Source organism: Botryllus schlosseri, chromosome 6 (genome assembly GCF_051294905.1).
Source record: "Botryllus schlosseri isolate E-star chromosome 6, Bs_hap1, whole genome shotgun sequence".
Taxonomy (NCBI): Eukaryota; Metazoa; Chordata; class Ascidiacea; order Stolidobranchia; family Styelidae; genus Botryllus; species Botryllus schlosseri.
Genome location: NC_137241.1, coordinates 20,931,191 through 20,958,991, shown reverse-complemented (window position 1 = coordinate 20,958,991; position 27,801 = coordinate 20,931,191). Strand labels below are relative to the sequence as shown.

Below are 27,801 nucleotides of genomic sequence, written 5' to 3'. Positions count from 1 at the left end.
TCGTGATTAGTAATCGTAATCGATTACGACGATTACAGCATTTCCAAGTAATCGTAATCGCAATCGATTACATTCGAAAAAAATCCGAAGTAATCGTAATCGTAATCGACTACTTCACATATCTAATCGATTTCTTTGTGAAAGAACGATTACTTTTCATTTGTACAATGCCCATGACAAAAACTGAACATTCATGAGCAACGAAAAGTGTGATTTAAGACAGGTTTTGGATAGCAGAAATGTCGGGTTTTCACACGCCTCTATACTCATTATTGCGTCACAAGTATTAGCTTGATTGCGTAACGAATTTGATGTACAATTGTACATATAGTACTGTGATTGTAAGAACTCCCGCTGTCGATTGTGTCAGGTTATCAAGGCCTACACTGTACACGCCACTACCTCGCAGCAGGATAATAATCACCAATCGGCCTAGTTTCGAATAGTAACGTATGTACAAATTGTACATAGTACAATGTAATGATGTTTTGTTATGCTTAGGTAAACGCAATCTGACCGTAGCTGATTGGCAAGCGGTAGACCTATTTACGTATACAATGGCCAAAGATTTGAAATTTTGTACCCGTCAAATTACACATGACAATTTCTACATCGAAGCATTAAAAACCAGGCTGCTGATAAAAAAATCATAACCAAGCCGTTATTTTCCGTTACTCGTATAACGGTAGATCGAAATATCTGTATTAAGTGGATTGCAGTCAGAAGTTGATGATTACCTTATGATATTCTCATACGGCCCTACCTAAAACGGGCAACAATTGTTCTTTCGCAATTTTATACTCATCATTCGGGTATGCCACTAGCCATCCGTTTACACACCGTGTTAGCGTGGATTGCAGCTAGAATCAGTACCGAAACAGCACTTCGTCACCCCCATTCTCACAAATGGTGATCTTGTGCTCCCCATAAGGCGATCAATAAAGCTTGTGGCGGGCGAAGTCCCCCAGACCCCCCTTAACGACCGGGCTTTTCACAAGAACTGGAAAACACGATTTGAGGCGATGGATCTGCTGTGCATTTGCTGTCAAGTCGCGCCAAGCGCGAATATTTAGGCACATAATTTACAACTATAACTTTATTGTATGCTGTTAACTCGTGACCTCCTGTCTGCTATATAGTCAACAGATATTGGAGTAGCCAAAACGTAGCAGACGAAAAAAAAAACTAAACGAAAAACTTTCGTGACACGCACCCAAAAATTGTCATTTATGCACGTGGTTCATCATTTTCCTCAGTGAGTGCCCCCGGTGGCATTTGTATTGCGGGGCTGAGATTGAGAAGACTATTCTTCGCGACCATCCAGCGTGGCTATGGACAAATACACAATGTTTCGGCCAATGTAGCATGTCTTGGTGTGTTGCGGCGCGATATTGGCTGGCATCGAAATGCTTATTTCTGTGTGAATCATGCAATGGTATATTATGTCATACACAGGAAATGACGTCATTATGTCTCATTTAAAAATAAAGACCTTCCCTCATGAGGCCTTTTCATCGCATTGTTGTCTTCCAAAGATAACTTCTCAAAAGCAAAATGAATGTAATCGTGAGTAATCGTGATTTCTTTTCTAAAGTAATCGTAATCGTAATCGACTACTCGCGGATTTCGCTGTAATCGTAATCGTAATCGTAATCGCGTGATTCATAAGTAATCGTAATCGCAATCGATTACATTCATGAAGTAATCACCCCATGTCTGCCTCCGAGGACACTTTCAAAAAAGTCAAAAAAGAGGACAAATCCTCTTAAAAGAGGACGTATGGTAAGCCTATCATAGGCACCCTCGTGCATACAGCGTTGATGATATGTTCATTGTTCGGGTAACAAACTAAGTTGATAACGGTTACCCTGACCGCGTCATCAACCGCGGCATAGAGCAGAAATTACCGCAAATCATCGCAGAAAAGTGAGCAGAGCCTACTAAACGAACAACCATAGACGTTTATATCCATCTACCTTGGATTGGTCCTAATTCCACCACTTTGAAAAGCAAATGATGTCTGCGGTCATTAACTCTTACGACACAGTGTATACCACGTGACTGGCGAGATAGCGAAGTGGTATAATGCATGGCTGCAATGCCAATGGATTGCGAGTTCGAGTCCGACCGAGGTCGACTTCAGAATTCCTACCTAAGTGTTTAAGGTTTATCGTGGCTCTTTCCGCCATCACATCCGCGTCAGCGGTGTCTTAGAACGCCTGGAAGTGGGCCATGCTAGAAGTCGGTAAATACGGAATCAAAAATAAGAAATATCGGCCTGGTGTAAATGACCAATGACCATGACCATGACCATGACCATGACCATTGCAGTCGACAAACACTATGATAATAACACTAACAGCAACCAACGCGATTTTAACGACAAGGCAACTGCTCCCTGCAACACATTAAGATATGCTTCCTGCTCTTCAACAAAGTAATGTAGTGTACGAATATGAGTGCCACTGCAATTGTGGCGGCGTTACAATATAACTTCCAAGGCGTTTGCAGGAACGGAGAAGACAGCATGCCCCTAGATTTATTGGAACATGCGCATCACGCTCGATGAAAAGCTCACCTTCGACTCATCCCCTCAAGCCTGATGCTGAGCTATCAAAGACAACAAACATCTGTGGGATAATCCCGCTTGTGCGAAAAATTATCGAAACGACAGATTTCGAGTCGTTCGGAGGGGGCGTTCACACTTTCATTTGTGTGCCTTGGAGTCGGCTTTTATCAAAATACACCAACCAAGGCTGTGTCATCAAAAGGAGCTCATGTACCATATAAAAGCAGTACATTGAACAGTCATGCACACTCTCTTGTTCGAAATATAATGCTAGTGACGTCATGTTATATGATACGATTGTTGATATACAATGTTCTTTCCAATTATCTACTAGTTGCTGACGATTACCCCTGACGAGTGTCAGCCGAAAATATTCGGGTTCATTTCAATATGAATATACTATACAGTTGTATAATCTTATTTGTGGACGTAGAAACGTTACTTTGACGTATTCCAATCATTCATGCTGTTATGACTGGATTATGATAGAATGCTGGATTCGTCTCGACTCGAAGAAGAATACACGACTCGAAATCGAATCACTCAGGCACCCGGTTTTCCACAGCCCTAAGTCAAAAGCGAACGAGACGATCCATACCTGTGAATTGCCTGTCAAACCCGCATACCCTATGACTCATATCTAGGGCGGTTTTTTTTTTACCTAAAAAAAAAGAAAATTTTGACCTAAAAAATCAAAATTTTGACTTTTTTTGACCTAAAAAAACTGAGTTTTGACCAAATTTTGACCTAACGTATGCAAATTAGGTGTTTTCCCACATAATGTTAAAATTGCACCACTTATCTTCATTTCTGGTTTGAACTGACTGTCCTAACGAAGTAATTTGGCCTGAAAAAACGTTTTTGGCTTAGAAACAGGCATGTTTTTACATGAAAAAAACAATATTTTAACGAAATCTGGCCCTATGAAGAATACCAGTGGTTACAATATGTATTATGGTAGAAATAATTAGAATATTTTGTAGTACAACGAGAGATGCTTTCCTACATTCTTGGGTAGAAAGTGCACGTCCTTACTAAGAACCTTGTCAAGGACGTTCAACAGCAGCAGTTGTTGGCCGACAACACTCAAGTTGTGCGTACACTGCTGGTGCTGGTAACACACCGTGTTGCTTCATTCTGACAATGTTGTCTACATCACAATTTTTCATCATGCGCTTCTTGATATAAGAATGATGCAATGCAAAAGAAGTCTTTCTTCAGTTAGGATATTGCGGTACATTGACCATAACACCATGTCTACCTATTATTTGTTTTTTTTTACCGTTTATGATTCACAATGAGCAGACGATTAGCCGTTTACAACGGTAGGCCTATAAAATAGGCTAAAAGCGGTAAAATATCAAATTATAAGTTCACCGACAGTGCTAAATCTACGATACAAACAAAATGCAGACGTCAAATTTTTTTTTAATTCTATGAAAAATTTTGACAAATTTTGACCTAACGCTACAATTTTGACAAAATTTTGACAAATTTTGACATGTCAAAAAAAAAACCGCCCAACTCATATCTAATGATAACAAATTGGCAGAACACATTGACTGCGATCCTAACATGAGGTCACGGTAATTTACTTAATGCAGACATGACACATCAGTGTGGATTTAAGCCAATGATGGCTACTACGAGTCATCATCGTAATATAAGCGCTATGATCAAAAATTACATTTATTCTCTTCATTTCATAATGTAACAACTCTATTACTTCTCTTCTCGCATCAGCCAGGATAAATAACAATTACACGTGGCTTCAGTTATCCACTACGATACGTAGGCCTATGCTGAGCGTAGTGTTGGTTCTAAATAATCGCGATAAGAAAATGAATAGAGCCCGGAATAGTTTTAAAACAGCAATACCTTTTACTGTGACTTTGAGATATCGGTGCCAAGTCCACCTTAATTCCGTCCGAAAGCATATCCACACGATCACAATCGCTAGTATTAGGCAAGAAGATATTCCGATGCTGATCGCGAGCATATGTTGAGAGTTCAGCGACTTCTGCTCTTGATCGGCAAGCAGCGAGAATACCTGAGTGTCTCGGATTCCGTCACGGGATAATACCGCCACATAATCACCAAAATCAAGTTCCTCTACATCCCTGAAAGAGCGACTTGTATCGGAATATACTGATTTCGTAATTCGATGTAACGGTTGCCAGTCCAATGGTCCGCCTGCGGCCATTTCCTGATCTCTTCTAGTCGAATTTCATCTTATCTTGCCCCAAACGAGGCATGATCATACCTCTTATTTTGAAAATAAGGGCTATCTTCCAAAACAACTTGGTAGGTTAATTGTATAAGCTATCCCGATATGTAATGTGTGTTTGGGACATACGCATAGCATTAAAACACAGTGGAATAACGACAGGCCCACGTTCATACATCGACGAAGAAATACCTAGCAGGAATATCTGGATATCCCTAATGCCTAGGAACACCTAAATCAGGGGTCGGGGACCTTTTTCGACTGAACATCCATATTGACCCAATATTTCTGATTGTAACTCCCAAAGACCCGTACATGTCAATCAACTGTTACGTCACAAATGAAAATTCCTGAGGTGTTGGTAGCACTAATATGGGACTCGTAGTGTGCGCCGTATTTTTGTGCCCAAAACCGTAAATGGAGCGAAACATGGTCCCTACAGCAGTACATATACCCACTAAAGCAGTGGTTCTCAACCTGCAGTGCGTGGGGGGGGGGGGGCATCTGAAGGGGCGCGCGAAGCAGCAGCGGTCAACCTCCGTTTCACGGATCTTTCTCTATATATAGACCGAATTTCATATTTTTGAATTCTGTCATCAAGAGTCATAACCTTCCATGCCATCAAACAATCTGTTGGGGTTGCCAGCATCCCGGTTGGATTTAGTGATATAACGATAAGGGGCGCGCGAAATTTTTCACTATCATAAAGGGGAGCGTGTCTAAAAAAGATTGAGAACCACTGCACTAAAGAGTGCGTGATACGTCAGTTACGTGGCGTTAGAGGATGCAGGTGAGGCAGTGCCTCATATGCCGTCAGGGATGAGCGAGGGAAATTGTGAAACCTTCAATGGTTATTGGTAATTTTTTTTATCGATGATTAGATTTTATACATTTCCATCCCCAAAATCACGGATTTTTAATATTTATTGTTCGAAAATAAAGCGCGAAAGGAGAGTTAAGGCACATATGAGGTACAGACGGGCCAAGTCTCACCTGTGATAGCACAGCTCATCGCAAATACCTTCGAATTTATCATAACTGATATTATTCAAATGAAATTGTCACGATGATTCCAAAAATATAAATATTGATCGACTTCTAATGTATTCGGCGTAACGTAACGCTACACATCTTACATTTTTGGTGGCGAGATACCGTAGTGGTATAATCCACAGCGGCAACACCAATGGGTTGCGGGCTCGAGTCCGACCGAGGTCAACACCAGAATTCCTACCTAAGTGATGGAGGTTTATCTAGGCCCCTCCTCGGCATCTCGTCCGCATAAGCGGTGTCTTATAAAAAAGATAGAAGTGGGCCGTACTACAAGTCGGCAGCTACGGAATAAAAATGAAGAAAATTGACCTGCTGTAAATGACATTAGTAATAGTCACACACCATGAATACCATAAACAACAACACCTACATTTTACGGCGTTTCTAGAAAGCTACTTACGTTACCAATCAAGAATTTGGATAGCTATGGTGTTGTTTATAATTTGAATTTGTAATTGTTAATGTCACTTCCAAGGAATATATTTTTCGGCGTAGATCAGGAAGGCAATGTGTATTTGAAAACTGCATTGTCCTACAAGCGTCGCCATGTCAAGGTATCGATCAAGGGATCGTGCAATCGAGGATTTCGAGGCGCGCGATGGCGGGTAGGCTAGATCGAATTGAGCAGTGGTGATAGTCGCCGGCGCGACATCACCTTCAATCTAAGGATTTTGCAAAGGGGGGTACGGACTCCTAACCCTGGTTACCCCACTGCCTTGACCTCTCATGGACTTCTTTATGCGGCCACGAAAATAATTATTCGGGCCGTCATGAAAAGCTACAAACAAGTTGCTGCAATATTAATAAAATAAGTACAAATAAAAAAGTTTGTCATAGAGCCATATCTTATATCCAAAAGAGCCATATATGCAGAGTTGCCATCGACATGGACCCAGAAATAAGGTCAGTCGAAAAATAGATTTGCAATAAATAGCCTTTTTGTACATACTTTGTACTCATATCAACCGTGTCATATCATTTTCCATACTTTTCGCCGGAAAAAAGTTGTTCTTGGGCACCCCATAAACCAAACCAAACTCCTTCATCTCGTTGTGATTAAAGGCGTCAACCAAGATGGAAAAAGGCTCTAGACCAAGTACAGAAAAATCGTTTTTTGGGCGTATGGAGCAAGAACTCCAGTAACAATGCTTGTAGTCTTGGTCCTGGCCAAAGCAAACCTCTTCGCGATGTGAGAGTCGGAGAATATTTCTTTGAACAATTGCGATGTGCAATCGTTGGCGAGGAATGATTGCTGGTGTTTGCCAGTATATGGGATGCCCAGATACCCTCAGCAGCAGATGCAATGTAGTCTGCTGTGGTCGTTGGTTCTGATCGACTTGTGATTTTTTTTTTAATCGACTGGCTCTAAGTAATCAAGGATACTCATCTTGTGTTTTGTGGTATCAATATAAGTTGAAATTTTGCTATGGCCTCCAGATTAATAACACAATTGCAGATATTGCAAGTGCAAGTTTGTAACACAGATAGTCTACCACAGGAAACGATCAAAGTTCTGTAGTTGTTGAAAACAGGACAAATAAGGACGCAAGTCGAAAAGAAGGACATTTCTTAGAAGTAAGGACAGTTGAGTTTTCTAAGACGCGACCCTTCAAAATAAGGACAAATCTTAGAAATAAGGACGGTATGGCAACCCTGCATATATGACTCGCGAGCCACAAGCTCCCGGTCACTGTACTAGATCAATCAGCAATCGGCAAATATAAGTATAATCTCACCGAAACGTGTACGTAAATTTGACTTTTGATTCATTCGCTTCTTCGTCGGTTGATATGTCATCAAAACATTTCTCTCTTCTCGTATCACTCCTACGCACGGAAGACATGGGGAATCAGTTCCATAAAAACCTGTCTTAAAAATTTCACCTTACATACTACACGTGATTCTCGAGTCCTTAGAAGGTGTAGAAATCGAACATATGGATTCGCTTCCATTCTCTCTCGGCTGTGTGATTTCAACATTTATTCGTCAAATCGTTCCAAATCAACGTCACAAAGACGAATTTACCTTGCGCAAAGAGCTTTCATAGCGGTGATAACCGGAATATCCCGTCCCTTCATCCATGTAGCATTCGATGAACGCGTTACCGCCTACTGTTGCGGTCTTGTTTGTACAAGTTGCAGTCACAGTAAACGTACCTCTGTCTGCATCAAAAGAATACTCTCATGTGCGTATGGGAATGAAAAAAGATGCTTTCTGCGGTTCATAACTATGCTGTACATTTAATAATATATCATTATTTCAATATTGTATTCTTATTGAAATTATACTAAAATCCGAAGACCAAGTAGTCCGGTACGTGTTGTTAGAAAACGTCACCATGGTTATGTTGTGACGTGATAATGTTACATTTTACGTATGACTGATTGCCAAGTAGCGATGGTGTGAAGGTGAGCCTCTGAAAGGTTCTGTGTGGACGCGAACGTGAACCTCGTGACGTCATATTGCTAATTTCAACCTTACATTTCAGTGAAGTGATAGCCTATATCAGTGCTTTTCAACCTTTTTGAGCTCCGCTCGCACTTTTTTTTGCAAAATAATTTCATTCGCACCAAATAATCGAAAATTGTTATACAAAAAGAAGATGAAGATAGGCATACTTAACAACATTTTGGTCAGATGTGCAACAAATTGGCTACTATGTAGCTCAAGCTATCAAGTGTCTCATTAAGAAGGCAATTTTTTTTCGCTCGTATTGCCTTCAATTATTTCACTAAAAGCCTTCTCAGCCAAACAATGTTGTTGGGAATTTGTACAACATCGTCTACTAGTGATTGGATGGCCAGGTCTTAAAATATGTTCTGCACTCCTATCCAAAATATAGCGTATTTTTCGCGAGTGAAAAATGCTTGCTGGCAGAAATCGTTTATGAGAGCTGACACAAAGGTCCCGCGAGGCTCCAGTTTGTCGAAAGGATGAAAAACCGACATGTTTGTGTAGTGTAGAGGCTTTTGCCTTATGTCTTTGGAACATAAGGTGCAAACGATCAAGGAGAGTAGGCACATTAGAGCTCGCCACCTTTTATGATACGTTGCTCCAACTTCTGTCTCGCAAGTTTATGAGAATAGCAAATAACTCACGATACTGTGTGTTCTACTGCTTAGCTCAATCTAACTTGAGAATGCATGACAGTTTATAACGGTAAAGCAGCTTTCAGACTACCACCAAAATCTGAGTTTTTGTGGCATCTCGCGACCCGAGCCTCATCTATGAAAAGGAATTTACTTTTAATATTACAGTTGTATCCTACGATTTTACGGGCATGTATGACATAAAGAACGCGCACACCTCGATTTTACCATCACAGCTCTACAATACATGTCTGACGCACGCGATTTCAAATTAGGGCGAATTATATTCCTCTGCGTATCGCAGCTGTACTACTGTCTACTCAGATGCAAGGACGGGACTATTCCGTGCCGACAACGGAGCATATCCATTCCATCTCCAAATGTTTGGCCATCCAGCATCGGTCATTTTTAGACCGAGGTTTCGTCGGCGCTTATGTTTTTTGCGCCGCATTTTATCAGCGGTTTGTTCGCCAAAACTTTACGTCTTCATGTGCCCCGACGTCAAATGGGTTGGCCTCGAAATGAATGAGTCTCATAGGTATGAATGCGCTCGTTGCACACCCCTACACTAGCTCATCCCAACGGTCTTCGACCGTTTTTTCCAGAAAAAAAAAAACAGTCGGGCCAATCTTATCATGAATTCTCATGATGAAACCGTATTTACTGCGTGTCTCGCTTATTGGCTACAGTACCCAACACAGTGATCTTGGATATGTAAAAACTATCGCAGGATATTTTGCAATAAATTCAATAAATGTTACATACATATTAACAGATAGCTCTGACACCGTGTCGACCCAAAATTATACCCTTTGTGGTTCAAACTTTAATAACTCTTTAAGGTGTAAACATTTTCGTTACAGTAACTTGCAAATGTGAGTCTGTAATGATGGTATTTACTACTATCCTCGTGACTCGCGCTAATCGAACAGTCATTAGGAAAATATGATGATTGTTTAGCGAAAAAAAGCAGAAAGTCAATTTGACGTCATTTTTCAGCCTGTCGCAGGCTCAGACGGGCTGATATACTGTATGTCTGCCACTATAGAGATTGTAGATATCTCCATACTGCCACTACACCAGCTTCCAAACCAGGCTTTCGATTACGTAATAATTATAGTGCGGAATATTAATTCACTACAGCTTGTGAGAGCTATACGATTAGTGGTGCGTCGTATTAAGTTTTTACAATTGCGTCGCAACTACAAATGTTACACTGATTTTAAATTTCCTATTAGGTTCATTTGAATTATTCCACGTCAGAAAAGTTAACAATTAATCACGATTTTCATTCGCACTTGATCCGGATTTTCATTCGCACCATTCGCACCACATTCGTCATTCGCACTTGATCCGGATTTTCGTTCGCACCACCTTCGTCATTCGCATTGCAATTTTTTTCATTCGCACAAGTGCGAACCGTCACACAGGTTGAAAAGCACTGACTTATATTAATTTACACGCAGAGGTGATAAAAGTAGTCAAGAAATCTACTCAAGTAGAAGTAGCGACGAAAAAATCTACTCAAGTACGATTAGAAGTACTTCTTACATAAGCAATAAAAAACTACTTGAAGTAGAAGTAGAATTGACTGACTTTAAATCTACCCAAGTAAGTAGTTATAGCTTTCAATACAATATCCATTGTAGAATAATATTTATTAACTCGAAGACTTTTCGGGTGCCTCTTTTCAAGAGTTATCGGCACACTAAAGGGATTTAAACAGATTTAAAAGCAAAACCAAAAAGGCAAAGTATGACGCAACAATCAAAATCACAAACCATGAAATTCGCATTGTACCAATGGCAACAATAACAAACTGCGAAGTATACGGACATACGGTACTATAGTAGCAGCACAATTTGTAAATAAACAATTACACGCACGGAACAACACGCACTAATGAGAAATTTGTAGGTTATAGAGGAAATCTTTTTGTCTGCATAAAATAGGTTTGCTCAACTGAATAATAGTAGACTCCAACACTTTTAAATGAAACACAGACCTACCACGCGCAATGACAGTGAACAATGAAAATATTGTCATCATAGTGCTGTGCACAGGCAAGGTTTTCACTCAGATGCTGACCAATTGACGAAGCATATGCTTGGTAATCATCATAGCAGTCTGTTTTTGCAGCCAATTTGCACTGACGTGCGAGCTCCGTGCGATCATTTGCGCAAGTTTTTGACCGAATCAATTTTGGGATATGCTGCTTAATACACTCAAACAATCTTTGAGATGTACGTCCTACATACCTACTATCACAGTGGCACTTGTATTGGTAAACAACATTACTTGCATCAAAGGCAGGAAGTACATCTTTTCGAGAGTTGGGTAACAAGGGTTTCGTCGTGTACACTACATGCGTGTTAACGCTGTAATAGCAACGGTGAACAGAGGCACCCGAAAAGTTTGTTGTTTGTTTGTTTAGGGGTATTCATGGTGTTTGTCGACTACTATGGTCATTTACACCAGGCCGATATTCTTCTTATTTTCCGTAACTGCCGACTTATAGCACGGCCCACCTCTAGGCTTTTGTAAGACACCGCTGACGCGGATGAGGTGGCGAGGAGGAGCCTAGGTAAACCTCCAACACTTGGGTATCGGAATTCAGAAGTCGACCTCGGTCGGACTCGAACCCGCGCCTATTGGTGTTGCAGCCGCGGATTACACCACTGCGCTATCTCGCCACTCCACCCGAAAAGTCTTCGAGTTAATAAATATTATTCTACAATGGATATCGTATTGAAAGCTATATTCAAGTTCTGTACCACGAACCAGCTATTTAAGTAAGTAGTTGTGAAAACGATCGTAATTCGTTCGCATGGACTGTCAAAAGCTGCAAATCGTGCTATGCGGAAGGTGTGGAGAGCTTGATTCATATTGATGCATCCCGGGAGGTGTCAATTTTTGACAAAATGAGCAGTCGTCCACATCATGGGATGTAAATGATAGTATTGATATGGAAATGCGATACTAATCCTTTGTTTACTCGAACACCCAGCTATAGAGAATATCACGCCATGGCGCACTACCCCGTATTATAAGGCCCCTAGTTCAGTCGAAGAGCAATACGGAGAAGATGTGTCGGATACGGCTTTGACACTTTGCGTGATTAGTATACGTCAATTAAAAATATGGCAGATCGTGAAAATGCCATATAGTGTATAGCTTTATTTTCGGAAATTACAAGGCATTACTATACTTGCTTTTATACTCCAACATGTATGTTCTCCAGATAAAAGAGCTGAAACTTTAATAAGAACTTAACGTATGATACTAGTAATTGAATGAAAAATACAAATGCTACTTCTAAAAAGCGTCAAAGAAGTTTCAACAGGGGTCTGCTAAAACTGGTCTAACGCTAAAAAAAGTCAAATTCCATTTTTGCAGATTGGGACACGTCATTGGCTGCTGGGTATAATAGGTAATTGCTAGATTGCGGAACGGTAGTTTCAAACGTTAGCCATACTTACTGTGATTTAATATTTGGTATAGGCGACAATGCGGTGTGTACGGAACCACGCAACCCGGTATCTAAATTATATTCTGCTATACTTTCGTTGCAACATATTTCTCACTCCATATCTACTGTGCGCGAAGAGCAACGAACATTCTTGGTTTTTCATGACTTTGATGAAAATTAAATGTTGGTACTACGTGAAAACAGCCCCGAGATTCCTTAGGCTATCTTTCTTATTGGGGGATTAAACTACTTCTACTTGACATACTGAAAATAGCGAATAGTAACCAAGTAGCCCATAAAATATTACGAAGTAGAAGCCGAAGTAGCGAAAAAAAGATCTACTTGAGTAAGTACCAGAAGTAGAGGAAGACTACTTGAGTACTTCAAAAAGTAGAAGTAGCCTGCCACGTTACTGACCACCTCTGTCTACTCTACCCTAAGGGCCGCATGCAGCCCCCAGATAGCCTTCTTGCGGCCCCCAAAATATAGTAAGAAATCGATTTATGACAAAAAATAAATGAAACTTTTATTTATAAAATACTCTTGCTTGGCTTGGCCTCTGTAGTTTTTAATTATAGAATTGCAGGAAATTTGTGAGTAGACTGCTAACGTTACGTCACTGCTGTTTCAATGCAATGTGCCCGAACTTTCCAGTTGAACGAGCAGTAGCTATAGATATATATAGGTATTGTTAACTTTCAAAACCGGAGGAAAATCCTAAAAAAATGGTAAATTTTTCCCACTTCGTGGTCGCTTGAATAAATCAGAAAAATAGGCTCAACTCCCGGAATATACAGTTTTTCTTTCACATTAACAGGTGGGTGACTGAAAAAAATGTCAACTTTCCAGCCCAGCTCCCGAAGTAGCCGCCGTAGCGTTCCTACAGTGCTGAATTAATGTATATCAGTCGAATTTGGCCCTATATTCAACCAAAATTCTCAAAAAAGAAGACAAATTCTCAAAAAAGAGGACATTTGGGCGTACTCCGAGGACACTTTAAAAAAAAAGCAAAAAAGAGGACAAATCCTCTTAAAAGAGGACGTATGGTAACCATATGATAACTAGATGTGCAACACGTGACTGCGTACTGCATAGCCGGCTAAAAGCAACATAATTGGTAGTCCTATAGCCAGGGGCGTAACTGCCGCACCCCAAACCCCCACAATTGAGGCGGGCCGAGCTCGAAGGGGGCTAAAAATTATTTCGTGAATTATCATAATTGTAGAGTATTTTTTGAAAATTTATGCAACTTTTTCCAAAATTTTTCGCTTAGTGCGCGATTTAAATTCGCCACATATCTTGATTCTTGGGTACTCTTCCCCTTAAAAAAATTAGACAAGATTTATGGAAATAGGCATATCGGCGTTGGCCATTACCGCACCACAACGCACCAAGACATATAAAGTTTTAGGCCATATAACATGCGACTCCAAGAAGTGTGCCAGAACGATCGGCAGCGAGAAAACCTTGGCCGTCAGCTTTTATGCTGACCAAAAACTTCGTTATATATACAAAATACCTATAGGTTTTATTGTCCATAGGCACCTAAATGACTGGCGCCGAATGTTCATGTCTTGGCAATCTGAACCTCACAAGACAAATACCATCCCGCAGAAAAAAAATTATATGCCAGTGAAGAAATACCAATCTGAAATCGTGTGATCTTTCAGTTTAGTAGGTTTGGGCATTTCTACTTTTTTGATATAGCAGACAGAAGGTCACGAAATAACATCATGTAAAAAAGTCATACCATGGGGTCCGCGCGCCCGAAGATGTTGAATTTTACGGGGTCTACAGTTTCAAAGACACCTCTCACTCAGCTCTACCGGTAAATCTGCTTACGTGAGCAGAGAGGAAAACCATGCAATTCCCGATCTTATTCACCGATTTATCATGAATTATCGAAATATTCGCGCTTCGCGCTGGCTCACTAAACAATACAACTACATATTGACCGATTCAGTCATTAAGTAAAGAAATTTCTCGCGCGTCGCGCGTTTTCACGAGAAAACCTGATTCACTCAATGGACACCCAATGCAGCAGATAAGTAGCGGTAAACAATGTACGTACGCAGTTTTGAAATCTCGCCAGGGCAATAAAACTACTCCGAAATAGCCATCAAAGGTAGATTGTTCTGAACAATGGGAGCGCGGTAACACAATGATCATAACAATCGCTAATGGCGTCGGGCGATTGATCGGAACAATGCCAATTTTCATATTTTGATGACTATTTGGGTCCGTTTCATTGCCCTAGTATTCGTGCGACTCCGACCGAACTCTGAAATTTTAAATTTGGCCCTCACACCACTGCTGGGAACCACTGCTCTAGAGTCTACACCAGAGGTCTCAAACTCAAACTATTTTTTGCTGACGCCACGGGCCGCAGTATCAATAATGGGGATATTCAATGTATAATTTCCAAGTAGGCCTTATTTAACGTGATCTTGCAGACAGGCATTCCAAAAACACCGTGGAAATGTAATTTACTATTGTACTATTCACGCTTGACAAGGAAAAAGTCACATTTTCAAATATTTTAATAAAATTGTTTTTTTGTACCGAGCATAATTTTTTTATCTTACCAAGTTATGGACATCATGCGAGAGGATGTGTCATGACATCTTAAAACTGTCGCGTTATTATATTGCAGCTATAGTCGACCTTTGACGTGCTACAATTTTATGTAGAATATTTTAAAATCTACTGAAGCTTGATCTGATATCAGAGCATTTAAGCGGTGTAGCCTAATTCTGGTTTTGGTTAGTCGTGATAAGTAGGCCTATAGGCTATTGTTACTGTCATTGCCAAAGTCAAAATATATCACCGTTAGATTTTGCCTCGATTATTATTGGAACATATCAATAACAAGTTCAATATAATCATTATTGAGCCATAGTAATAGCATTGCCTCTTAAGCTTTTTAGCGATCGTACCCCTTGTGCTTCAAATAGATTTCTTTTAGCCCCTGTCCATTTTCAATACATTTTCGTAGCGCGAAGACTCTTTTCAAGTCGAATAAATTCGCCAAGAAAGTATTCCACAGCAAATAGGTCTAATTCCACAATGCATCTCGTACACCCTAATGTGGTGCTTCGTTCCCCGATGGGGTCTACGGGCCTGGTTAAGAACACCTGGAAAGGAAATGTCCAATCGGCGAAGAATTAATTGATGAGACAGCTGTAGAGCGTATTACTAGCTTACTTGCCACCGATAATAATATGGATAAAGAGAACAAACAGCACCCAAAATGTAACCAACTATACGTCACGGGGGTCACGCAACGCACGCTATACGATCTTTTGATATATTACTATTCCTCATGACAGTTTCATAGATTGTTGCGTCCGTAGGATTACCAAGTAACCGTTACGAGTCGCAAGTCCGTCTCCGATTTTAACGCTTGATCCAACTCAACTCGAGTCATTTTTATTTAATTACACTCTCAATCCGAAATCGAGTAATTTTACGAGAAGGTCGCACCAAACCTAATATCAATTTTTAGTCGCGAATCATCAACGGGTCATGTTTTATCATCATGAACAGGAAACGTGACGTAATAGCTGATCTTCTACCGCATGGTAGCTTTTAAAAGTGATGTGATAGTGAAGTTTGTTGAGATTTCAGTGATCTTTATAGTAGTTTTAGCTTGAGCTTTAATTTCTTATACCAAAAAAGATATATGGCACTTGCATATATTGTTGGATACTTGAAATTCCAAAATGTCATCGCGGGTCTCACAAAATGCTCTCGCGTGCCGCGTGTTTGAGACGTCTGGTCTACACGATACCTAGCGACGACTCGGGCCACATAATGCCACAATGCTGAAGTACATAGTGGCGTATTAAACGTCGCCAAATGAATCAACTGGGACAATCCCATGATAATAAAATATATAAAATCAATATCTTTCGTCGCTTTGCCAACAATTTCGGTGACGGCTTGCAGGGAATATAAGCTTAAGCCTCAACGGTGTGGGCCAGACCGAACAATGCATTCGGCGTCTGAGTATTGCGACGATGATATTGAGCAGAGTGTAAAACAGGTTTCTGTACTGACTACCGACATTATCCCAACACCCTAGCCAACACCCCAATCGAACAAATTTTGTTTTTATGATCATAAACATATGAAGTCATTATCGAACCCGTACATCTGCTAGATTTTTTTCACATCAGACAACGATATCAATTCCATTGATTGGTTGAATAAGCATTATTCGCTGAATACATGTATGGATGTTGTGTCATTGCGGGCCAAGATCACAGCAGAGAGTCACTGAATATTCACAAACAAAAAGCTGGATATTTCGAGAATACTTTTGTAACAAAGCAAGTAAAATCTTTGAGATTGTCAAGGTGCATGCTCATTTAGTGCTGATTTTTTATGCTGCCAGCGCCATGCATATAGAGTGGCCCGCAGTTGAAATACAATACATTTCTACCAAAGATGTTATAATGAAGTGAAAACTGTAATATATGAAAAAAGGTTCACAGTGCAGAACCTAACAAGGTTCTTTTGTGAACGTGAACCTCTAAATTTCGGAGGTTCACACACAGCACGCGAACGTGAACCTCACGTCCACACCATCCCTACCAAGTACCCATGAATCAGGAAAGAAAAAAGAAAGAAATGCATTGACACCACTGAGTTATGGTATGATTGCAACCAGATTGCGTAATATGAATGACAGAAGTCCATGCAAGACACTGCATTTAAAGCATTTTATCTCGGTCAACTCATTGCAGCAGAATTCAAGCCTAGCATTTTAGTGAGAGGGTCAACCCCGGTATCCAATTAAATGCGGCCGCCGAAAAATCAATACGAAAACACAGTCGGACAGTTCCATTAACGCGTTCATCTCGAAACAATTAGACTGCTAGAATATACTAGCGTGAAGGCGAATTATAAGTTAATACACCGTGTCAAGCATAATATTACTGAAAAGTGCATATTCTACCGCTAAATGCAGTCGTGAAACCTCACGGGAACGTCTCTAAATGTTTGAGCTTTTATCTTTGTGGCCATTTGCCACTGACTTTGTTTGGTAACGGCTTGATTACCAATGCTTCAGCTCCAATCAGATCGCTACCAAATTACTACAGCACAGTATACACTTACCTTGCCAGCACGTTTTGTAGTGAACCCGATATCTGGTCATTCCGTTGTATTCGACTGCGCATGTGTATACGCCGCGATTCTGAGAATACTGGATACCGCTTATGTCCTGTCAAGACAAAAAGCCGGCACTTGTCACATGACGCAGTCACGTGTTCAAAACCGCCGTAAGTTCTGACGGCATACCAAATCAGTGTAGCTGGAGAGTCGCGAGTTTTTCGGTAGAGTTCTGTTGCAGTTGTATAACCAGTATGATTTCACTGCAAATCGATCAAAGTCTCCGGAACGTATCAGATTGGGTGGCATTGCGTCATCGTGTGGAACTGAAAGAGACACTAATATTCAATATGTCGGGCAGAATAAGAATATAATTGCACAATTTCATGGTCATTAAATTACTATTACAATTGCATTATTAAATCTACATCTGCAATTACAATTACTTCACTAATTACCAGGGTTATAACGAAGTCACAAGGTTCCGAGTAGCAAGTCAATCTCACTTTCATAGTTTTGACTCGAGTCAAGTCGATTCATTTTCAATTCATCACCGAGTCAAGTCCGAGTCCTAGTCAGCTAGTAGAGGGTTGAGTCCGAGTCATAGTGTGTTGACTCGAGTCCGACTCCAAGTCATTACGTTCACTGTTCAGTTTTCAGTTTAACCCAGTCCAAACCACTTTTTCAACTCTGCTCGATTGATATAGAATGGCTCGCATTCATAATATCGCAGTGGTTCCCAAACGGTGGGGAATTCCCACTGGTGGGGAATTCAATGGTTTCTGGTGGGGAATAGACGCGTTTGTTCAAAATTATCTGCAGGACAGTCTTCATATTCACGGAAACACATGCGCAATTACCGTTATCAGTTAACGTTTTTGGAAATTTATGTCACTTATCCAAATTTTGTTTGTGCGCTGCGCGCGCGATTTAGTATTGCCTAATATTTTGATTATTGGGTACCTCTTCCCCCACGAAAATACGTAGAATTTATAGAAATGGAGACTTCGGCGTCGGCCATTACTGCGCCACGACGGACCAAGACATATGAAGTTATAGGCCATGTAACATGCAACTCCGAGAGGTACGTGCCAGAACTATAAGCAGCGAGAAGACCTTGGCCGAGAAGGAATGCCCTTGTTGTGACCGAAAACTTCGATATATATACAATATACATATATGTTTATAGGCGGCTAAATGGCTGGCGCTGAATGTTCCTGTCCTGACGATCTGAGCCCCACAGGACAAATCCCATCCTGCAGGGGAAAAATTATTTGCCAGTAAAGCAATACCAGTTTGAAATCGTGTGTGCCTTTTAGTTTTGGCGATTTCAATGTCTTTTGACATAGCAGACATAGGAGTTCACGAAACAGTAACGAAGTCAATATATCAACGGGTCTGCCCTAAGATGTTTAATTCATATTTAGGGGTCCTACCTTTTCCAACACACCTCACTCAGCTCTACCGGTAAATCTGATTACGTGAGAAGAGAGGGGATAAAAAATTGATAGCAAAATATATACAATTCCTGATCATATTGACCGATTCGAACATGAATTATATAAATTCTTCGCGCTTCGCGCGTTTACGGTCTTGGTGGGGGATGAAGGCTCGGAATAAATCTGAAGTGGGGAATGAAGACAAAAAGGTTGGGAACCACTGTAATATAGTAATTTTCATCAGTTTCTCACCGTATTTTCTGGTATCAGGACTGATAGACGAAATACCAATAATGTCGTAACTTTACTATTATTCGAAGTAAAAATGATATGTCTGTCTTGACTGTCCTTATAGTCTCGAGTCGTATGACTTGGTTCTAGTCATGCACAATGACTCGAAAATATGGTTGGCGGTACTAAACTTGAGTATTGCTTTCACAACTACATTCATTGCAGTAAAGAATTTATTAACTCGAAGACTTTTCGTGTGCCCCTTATCGAGAGTTAACGGCACAATAATAAGCATACAGAGAGAGATTCAAACGAAAACCAAAAAGGCAAAGTATGACGTAATAATACAATAATAAAAAATTAACGCTAGGCAAAGTCAGCTGTACCTGTAGTCATAACAAGAGACGAGAGAAAATCAAATTATACTATAATACACGGAAGACAGCACACAGACAAATAGCGGTATATATTAATGGGAAATTTTGAGATTATATAAAAACTCTTTCTGCCGACATAAATCCGGATTTGTCAATTCTATTATAGTTGACTCCAAGACAGACAGATGGAAGGCAGATCTGCATTTAGAAATCACAATGAACATACTGTCATTGTAATGACTGGCACACACCGGGTAGTTCATGTTGACCAATTGCAGAGTTGAACGCTGAGACCTGGTTATAGGAAGTAGAGTCAACCGCTTCCTTACACCGATGAACAAGTGCAGATCGATCGATAGGTTTGTTTACTGACCTAATCGATTTAGGCACATGTTGGTTCACTCGTTCAGCCAACCGCAAAGATGTGCGACCCACATACCGACTATCACAGTGGCATTGCAATTTATATACAATATTACTTGTTTGTAAAGCAGGGAGCACATCCTTGCGAGTTTGAGGCATGAGCGGCCTAGTCATGAACACCACTCGGGTATTTAGCATAAAATAGCACGATTGCACTGATGACCGGATTTGATTAGAAAAGTCGACTGACACTGACCCAAGCCAAGGGAGATGTATGTATACAGGGCATTTGTCAATGACTCGAGTACAAGTCGATTCAACACAAAAATTGAGTCGAGTCGAGTCATTTTACGCATTTGAAAAAATGACTCAAGTCAAATCGAGTCACCAAAAATCGCGACTCGAGTCATTGCAACCCTGCTAATTACAAGTACAATACGAATTAATTCTAGAAGTTTCGAATCAATTACAATTACTTTGTAAATTTTGGCAAACCAACATTATAGATAGAAACTAAACGTATAGTAAGCTTCTTTGTGAGAAAGTTGAAAGTCGTATGTAAGAAATTGTTGATGGCGTAATTTCGGCTCTGTGGACATAATTCAAATGCGGTATATGATTAAAAATTGGGATGGGCACATCGGTACAACGATTCGAGTGAATCTGCATCGACTATCGATTGCAGTGATTCGAGAAAAGTATTATAAGTCTGACTTTTCGAGATTCATACCTATATGACACTAATGAAAATACCTATTACATCAACACGATAGAAACTGTGGTTTCTACACTTTTCTCCCACCATGGAAGCACTGAAACTTCAATTGGCTCTGTCACAGCAACAAGAATGGTAGCATGACACCACCCGTGCTCACAAAAACCACAATTTTGTGTGGAGACATTGCAACGAAGCTCTATAGTCATAGATGTTAGCAAACATGATGATAAATATTTCAAACCGTATAACTGGCGATATTTCCGTTATGATTGTACGAGAATATACTCACATGTCATGCAGTTAATAATCTAACAATCTCAACACACAAGGAGAGAACGAGAATTCACAATGCACAACCGTTAACCCGGGGCCTACGATATTCGTATCGTAGGCCCGGTTAACCATTTTCCTCTTGGAATTTTCTATTCACGATTTGTCAATTCCTGTAATCGTGTAGGCATACTATATCAATGACATTGTTGTCGGATTACACCATGTAACAAAAATTTAGTTTAGCCGATTTTGTGATATTTCGTATCCCATATTTCTTAGTAAAGCATGCTTCTGGGGTTTATTTGCGTCAAGTGTAGTTTAAAAATGTCATTTTAAGCTTTTTAAACTGCCCGCACCACGCTTTTAAAGCTTCTTTATTGAATTTCTTATTAGCTGTGGCGTCACACGGATCCTTCATTCAATTCATAATGGTTGGTTGTTAGCAACAATCATCTTCTCAGTATCAGTTAGTCAGTATTGGCTACAGCAAGCAATCTCAAATTTCCTTTCGTTTTGTTTTGATGGTGGTTCTAGTGAGTATAATCACATTATCAATGTCAACATCGCAAATGTAATCTGCGTGCTGGCTGATTTTGATATATCTGTGGTCTTTATATCAGTTTGAAACAAGTTAAACACAAAATATAGATAAGAGTAAGGTTTTTATACTTACTAACTTTACTTTGGCATGAAGATTGGGGTGAAAGATCAAAACTTGGCATTTCATGTAATCTACGAAACATGCGGATGAAATATGGATGGATGGCTAACAATGTCATTTGTTATTAGAGAAGATAGAGGGAAATTCGAAACCTTATACACGACTGTTATTTCTGTACGGGTTACATTCCAAGGTTCAGAATAACTAAAAAATGTTGACTTGACATTGCGTATACTTCTATGCCACCTGTTCCGTATTGCAGTAAGTTTTCACTGCTCAAACTATCAGGCAAAAAAGGCCCCAGAAGATTCGACAGGGCTTAAAGGTACAGAAAATGACTCCGATGACGACTTCAACATTTCCCATATAGATATAAATCCCAAACCACACATTCGTAACCACCACGAACTTGATAATTTAGTCGGTTCTCATTAAATTAAATGCAGAAATTCTGACTCCAAGGTTGAAACTAGGGAACGATGTCATTCGTCGAGAAAAGGGCATGAACGATTTGCACGGTAATCCAAAATGCCAGTGGATTTCTCAGTCTACGGACCCAAATGATACAAACAAAACCACTTCACAAATTTCTGAAGTGTTTCCATTCTTTTATAATCTATTGTAGTCACTATTTGTGCATATTCCTTGGTTTTGTTAGTGAATTTGTACGTCCAATATTGAGTAAAACGAGAAATCACAAAAAGTGACATATCTAAAAGAGTAGGGACACTTCAAAAGAAAATGTTGTATTTTAGTGATTGGTTTGGAATAGCAAAACACAATACATAAACATTTTTGCACGAATAAAATTTTGCAAAATTTTGGCACATGGTGTTATTTTTCGTCCATAATAAGAAGAGAATATTTCTTATTTCACAGACGTAAGTCACGCAAACAAAACCACTTCTGATGATTTTCAAAGTGTTGATTTGTTACTTGATGAATGAATAAGCTATATCTGTTCATATTAACCTTTTCATTAGAGTTTTCTTACCTCCAATAAAGAATTATTGTGATTAATACGGAGCAATTATGAGTAAAATCAAAAATTAGAGAAATTGACATTTCTTCAAAATTTGGGACACTTCAGGAAAAATTTTGGTATGTTGGTAATTAGATTGGAATACTAAAACACAATACATAAAAATTTTTAGCCAAATAAACTTTTTCAAAATTTTATTACATGGTGTTATATATGTTTTACTAGAGCTCATACAAATCAGGGTTTTCCTTGGAGCTTAACTTCGGAGAAAACGAATCAATGTTACCAAGACAACATTGACTGCATACTTCACATGTAACTTGATATTGATCGTCACAAGTAGATTAAAGTTGAGCGCAATATCATGTGCTCCTAATGAGTAGCTTTATAGTTATTTATTCATCGAAGATTCGCGTTCAAACGAAGCAGAACCGTTGGACAAAAATTACTACGAATCGTAACGACATCGCGGATGATCAAAAAAACCTACACGAGATACGGAGAATGCACATTTCACGATTAATTTCATCATTCTTACCGTTACAACGAAATTTAACATTGTCATTTGATGTGATCGGTCTAACGGTGGGGTCGGAGCGCCGCAAGTTCGCTTCGCAAGATTCTTCCACGAGTGCAAGCTTGTTCAGTGTGATGTTCGCGATCCAACAATATCCTCTTTTCTGCATGTACGAATCGTTATCTGTAAGTAATGTCCTTAAAATGTATCCATCACACACCTGAAGTCTAATTTGATATCGTGTCGATAGCGTTGTTGAGACATTTCTGATGTTGTGCATAAAATCCCTATCCTTGCTTGGATAGTGGATCATGGATATATATTTGGTCGCGTTAAGAACAGGATTTCCGCTTTGGAGATCGATTATTACACACTCCAGTGGCTGCAAAGGGAGGATTCCAATTGATAAAGATTTTGCAACATACATCAAAGCTGCAGTCTGACAAAATTGACGCTCATAAAGCATCTGCCTGTATCAGTTCGAGCGTAACATTAACGTCTTTCAACAGCACAACACGCAGCATTCAACATTTGGATTTTGCAATAATGGAAGGAGCCACGCAGTGGTTGCCAAAGCCCTTGCCGAGACGGATCGATCCGCGTGCCGCTCAAATATAGAGAATGGGCGCCATAGCAATGTTTTTTGAGCTTCATTGATATTATTTTACGGTTTGTTCTGGTATCATAGATGTAGGACGCAATGACACCCGAGGATACAAAAATTGCTTTTGTCCAAATTCTATCCGGTTGGACCGAAAAAGAGGGGTATATATTATTCCCTGAAATTTATGATCGTCCCCACGCTTTACAGCTCAAGTGTGCCGATTGAGATTCACATATCTATTAAATTCATGTATAACGAACACAAGGTAGCCGAAAATTAGTAAAATCTTCATTGAAAGGACGAATATTTCAAAATTGTTGCCGAAATATCTTAACAAATATATCCTAATATGCGATATCGTTGCACCTGTGGAGCTATGGTTGAGACCCTGTCCCCTTTTTACAACTGCTCTCCGTATTCTTCAAGACTCTGACATCATTTCCGAACCAAACCGAATTGTGATTAGTTGGATACCACGGTGATTTAACGGGATTGAATTGACTTGGATGAAACCGCACTCGAGGAACGTGTCAATTAGGCTACCGGCTATACGTAAATAACAAATTCGTGTTTTAAAGCAGATCAACAGTCACACCTCCACTCATATCCCGTACAAAATTGGTTTAGGCAATTGTTCCACCCATTTGCACACTGACTTACCGAAACTTCCGTTAGAAGAGAGGCATTATAATGTTCATCTTGTCCAATGGCATGTCTACAGTGGAGCGTAAAAGGCCACGACTCATATACAGCAATATCTTTATGGGTTTCGTACACAGGTATGCATCCTAAAATATTGGGAAAGTCGTCACTGCCAATCCCATTACCACCAGGGCCGTAACTGCCACACCCCAAACACCCAATTGTGAGGCGAACGCGAAGGGAGCCCAAAATTATTTCGTAAATTAGCATAAATTATATATATATTTTTTTGAAATTTATGCAACTTTTTACAAAAAATTTCGCGCTGCGCGCGATTTCATATTACCGAGTGTCTGGATTATTGGTGGGTACTCTCCCGCTAAAGAAAAATACGCATGATTTATACCAGTGGTTCTCAACCTTTTTTTAGACACGCCCCCCTTTTTGATAGTGAAAAATTTCGCGCCCCCCTTATCGTCATATCACAAAATCCAACTGGGATGCTAGCAACCCCAACAGATTGTTTGGTGGTATAGACGGTTATGAATGTTGATGAGAGAATAATAAAAGACGAAATTGAGTTTATATAGAGAGAAAGACGTGTGCATTGGAGGGAAATCGCGCAGAGCGCGAAAATTTTTTTCAGGTGACCGCACCTTCGCGCCCCCCTTCAGATGTTTCACGCCCCCCAGGTTGAGAACCCCAGATTTATACAAATGAGCATTTCGACGCCGTCCATTGCCACGACACGACGCACCAAGACATAAGCAGTTTTAGGATATGTAACATGCGACTACAAAAAGTGTGCCAGAACGATCGCCGACGAGAAAACCTGGGAAGAAAAGGTCTGTACTTTTTGCTGACCGAAAACTATATATATATACTTAGGCCAATATGTTTAATTGTCCCTAGGCGCCTAAATTGCTGGCGTCGAATGTTCCTGTGCTGGCAATCTGAACCCCACAAGACAAATGCCTATACCCGCAAGGAAAATTTAATTTCCAGTGAAGAAATACCGATTTGAAATCGCGTGCGTCTTTTAGTTTAGTACGTTTGGGTGATTTGAAATATCTTTTGACATAGCAGACAGGAGGTCACGAAACATCATTATGTAATGAAGTTATTATACCGCCCGAATATGTTTAATTATTATTTACGGGCCCTACATTTTCCAAGACATCTAATTTAGCTCTACCGGGAAATCTGATTGTGTGAGCAGGGGGGATAAAAAAATTGATAGCAACACATATGCAATTGCCGATGATATTGACCGATCAATCATGAGTTGTTGAAAATTTTCTCGCCATGCACGCCAATTCAGGCTAATTAATGCGTATCACTAAACAGCATAATAAATGTGTTGAGTCGCGGAAAACACGACTACCTTGTTGGGTGGTCTGGGGGCGAAACCAACGTTTTTTTGAGAGAGGAGACGAAGTGCTGTTACGTTCCTGGTTACCATAAACCTTTAAATTAGGTTACATGACTTCCATGCGTTGCGATCTCAGGTAGACATCGGAAAACAAGTCAAAATGTTGTGGAAATTTTATACCTGCCCTCTCACAAGCGTCCACACGACAACTCACGATGTTAGCTGCATCATCGTTGAGCGGATCGTAATTAACCCCGTAATTAATTACAGTTCCATTCCGGAAATACGCTCTAGCTCGGACCCGGATTAAAGGGTAGAAGACGAAATGCGACTCGCGCGTATTCCTGATACGGATTCAGGCCACTTGCAGTTTTTTGGAAGGAAAAAATTATTGTCCCATTGATTTCGATGCTCCCGACACTTAATCGTCATAGTGATGGTCAGGCACCAATCTTACGTCATAGTAGATGAAGCATCAAAATGACGCTTCGACTGATCTAATACCTCGTTTGCCGGGTTTGCATTCCTCAGTTGTCTTTTTTCTATTTTGAAAACTAAACTTAAATTTTCAGAAATGAGCCGCCGATAGCATCCGTTTAATTGGAATTCCTGTAATAGTCATTCGGATATAGCATTCGTCTTCGCGATCCCAGAGAGTAGGCAAACGCCCACATTGGCGTCGCGACACCTGACCTAGGTTGGTAACACTTGCTGTAGAATACAGATGATGTTGTTGTTTGGCATCCATGGTATTCCGAAATTGGCGTTCATTTTACAGCAGGCCGATGTTATTGGTTTGTGATTCCTGCCGTGCACACTTATGGGACGACGAGGAGCCTAAACCGTCAACCTTGAGAATTGTGTGATCGGCTGTGAACCCGCATCCGCAACCATTACATAGCTGTTTGCAGCCAGGAACACCTCTGCAACTTAAAGTTAAATAATCCGCCGACACTTACACATTCTAGCTAGATTCTAAAGTTGATATCAGTCGTGCCTACCGTTATTATATTATCGCCACGTGCCTGTAAAGCTATATAAAGGAATCATACTTCAGCTGGTGCAAGGTGCATAAATATTATAAAGCCTTGTGCAAGTAACAGGTACTTCCCCAAAAACTTACCCGAAGATGTGTGAGATGATAGTGCAATAGTGCAAGCCAATACAGTAATCCAAATCATGTCTTTCGCTCTTAGAATATATATATCTGTGTCAGAATAAAATCCATTATTGGAAGAGCTCTCGTTGATATATAGTTATTGAATATATCAGACTTCCGATTACCAAAAGCTACATGCAAATGTTTAATGTGTCGATGCACGCGCCTGACCTAAAAGATCCGATATCCAATAATATAGTGTTATAAATCGTTAAATTTGCTATTTATATCGATCTAATGATATTGCCTGCTGTCGGAGATACATATACGAAAGAATAAATTATCTATTCGCCTTAAACGTACCGGTTTAACCCGATACACTATACGCGTCATCGCGAAAGAAATTGCATGAATATCAAAAGACCACGCGCCTGATGGAATGGGCGCTAATGCAATCGGTTGTTCATGCATTGCTCGCCTTTAATCCGACAATGCTGGAAGGCCCGATCCCTGTAGACACTACATTAACGTATTACCGAAAGATCAAGCTACAGCTCAGTCGCTAAAATCCCACCCCGTTCCCCTGAGAAAGCCTGTGAATGCAATGAAGATGCGTCGGGCTTCCACTTATAACACCCGTCACGATTAGAAGCCGGCTAAGAAAGGATACATTCGGTATAGGTCACGCGAATTCCATGTCACCGTAACAAAAAGGCTCGCAATCTGGGTAAACCTCCATGGTATATCTTATATTGCAGTGTATGTTCGATTAAATGATGAAATATTCAACACATATATAATATTTCGTCGTATACTGTCGTTAAACTGATATTGTATATTATCTCACACGTAGTATGAAAAATCTGAGGTATAAGCCTTAACTATAAGGATTTGATTGAGTAAGTACAATGTTCAAAATTCCACTTTAAATTTTCTGGCGCGTTACTGTGCGAATATACGATGATTAGACGGAGACATTCCAAATATCTCATGCACGACAA

General features: G+C 40.1%; 1 protein-coding gene across 2 annotated transcripts in view; it reads right to left on the bottom strand.

Moving 5' to 3' along the window:
• LOC145441494 (uncharacterized) overlaps positions 1 to 26,904 on the bottom strand; it is a 36,383-nt gene extending 9,479 nt beyond the window's left edge. For both annotated transcript variants that reach the window (XM_080319378.1, XM_080319379.1), the window contains exons 1-10: positions 26,825 to 26,904; positions 24,348 to 24,475; positions 23,304 to 23,465; positions 23,105 to 23,246; positions 17,712 to 17,848; positions 17,529 to 17,634; positions 7,875 to 8,011; positions 7,738 to 7,811; positions 7,586 to 7,675; positions 4,448 to 4,689 (exon numbers count right to left, since the gene is read on the bottom strand). In XM_080319378.1, the coding sequence (XP_080175504.1) occupies positions 4,448 to 4,689; positions 7,586 to 7,675; positions 7,738 to 7,811; positions 7,875 to 8,011; positions 17,529 to 17,634; positions 17,712 to 17,848; positions 23,105 to 23,246; positions 23,304 to 23,465; positions 24,348 to 24,475; positions 26,825 to 26,882 (1,276 nt within the window). In that variant the 5' untranslated portion in view covers positions 26,883 to 26,904. The remainder of the gene's footprint in view (positions 1 to 4,447; positions 4,690 to 7,585; positions 7,676 to 7,737; positions 7,812 to 7,874; positions 8,012 to 17,528; positions 17,635 to 17,711; positions 17,849 to 23,104; positions 23,247 to 23,303; positions 23,466 to 24,347; positions 24,476 to 26,824) is intronic.
• Between the last annotated feature and the right edge of the window lie 897 nt (positions 26,905 to 27,801).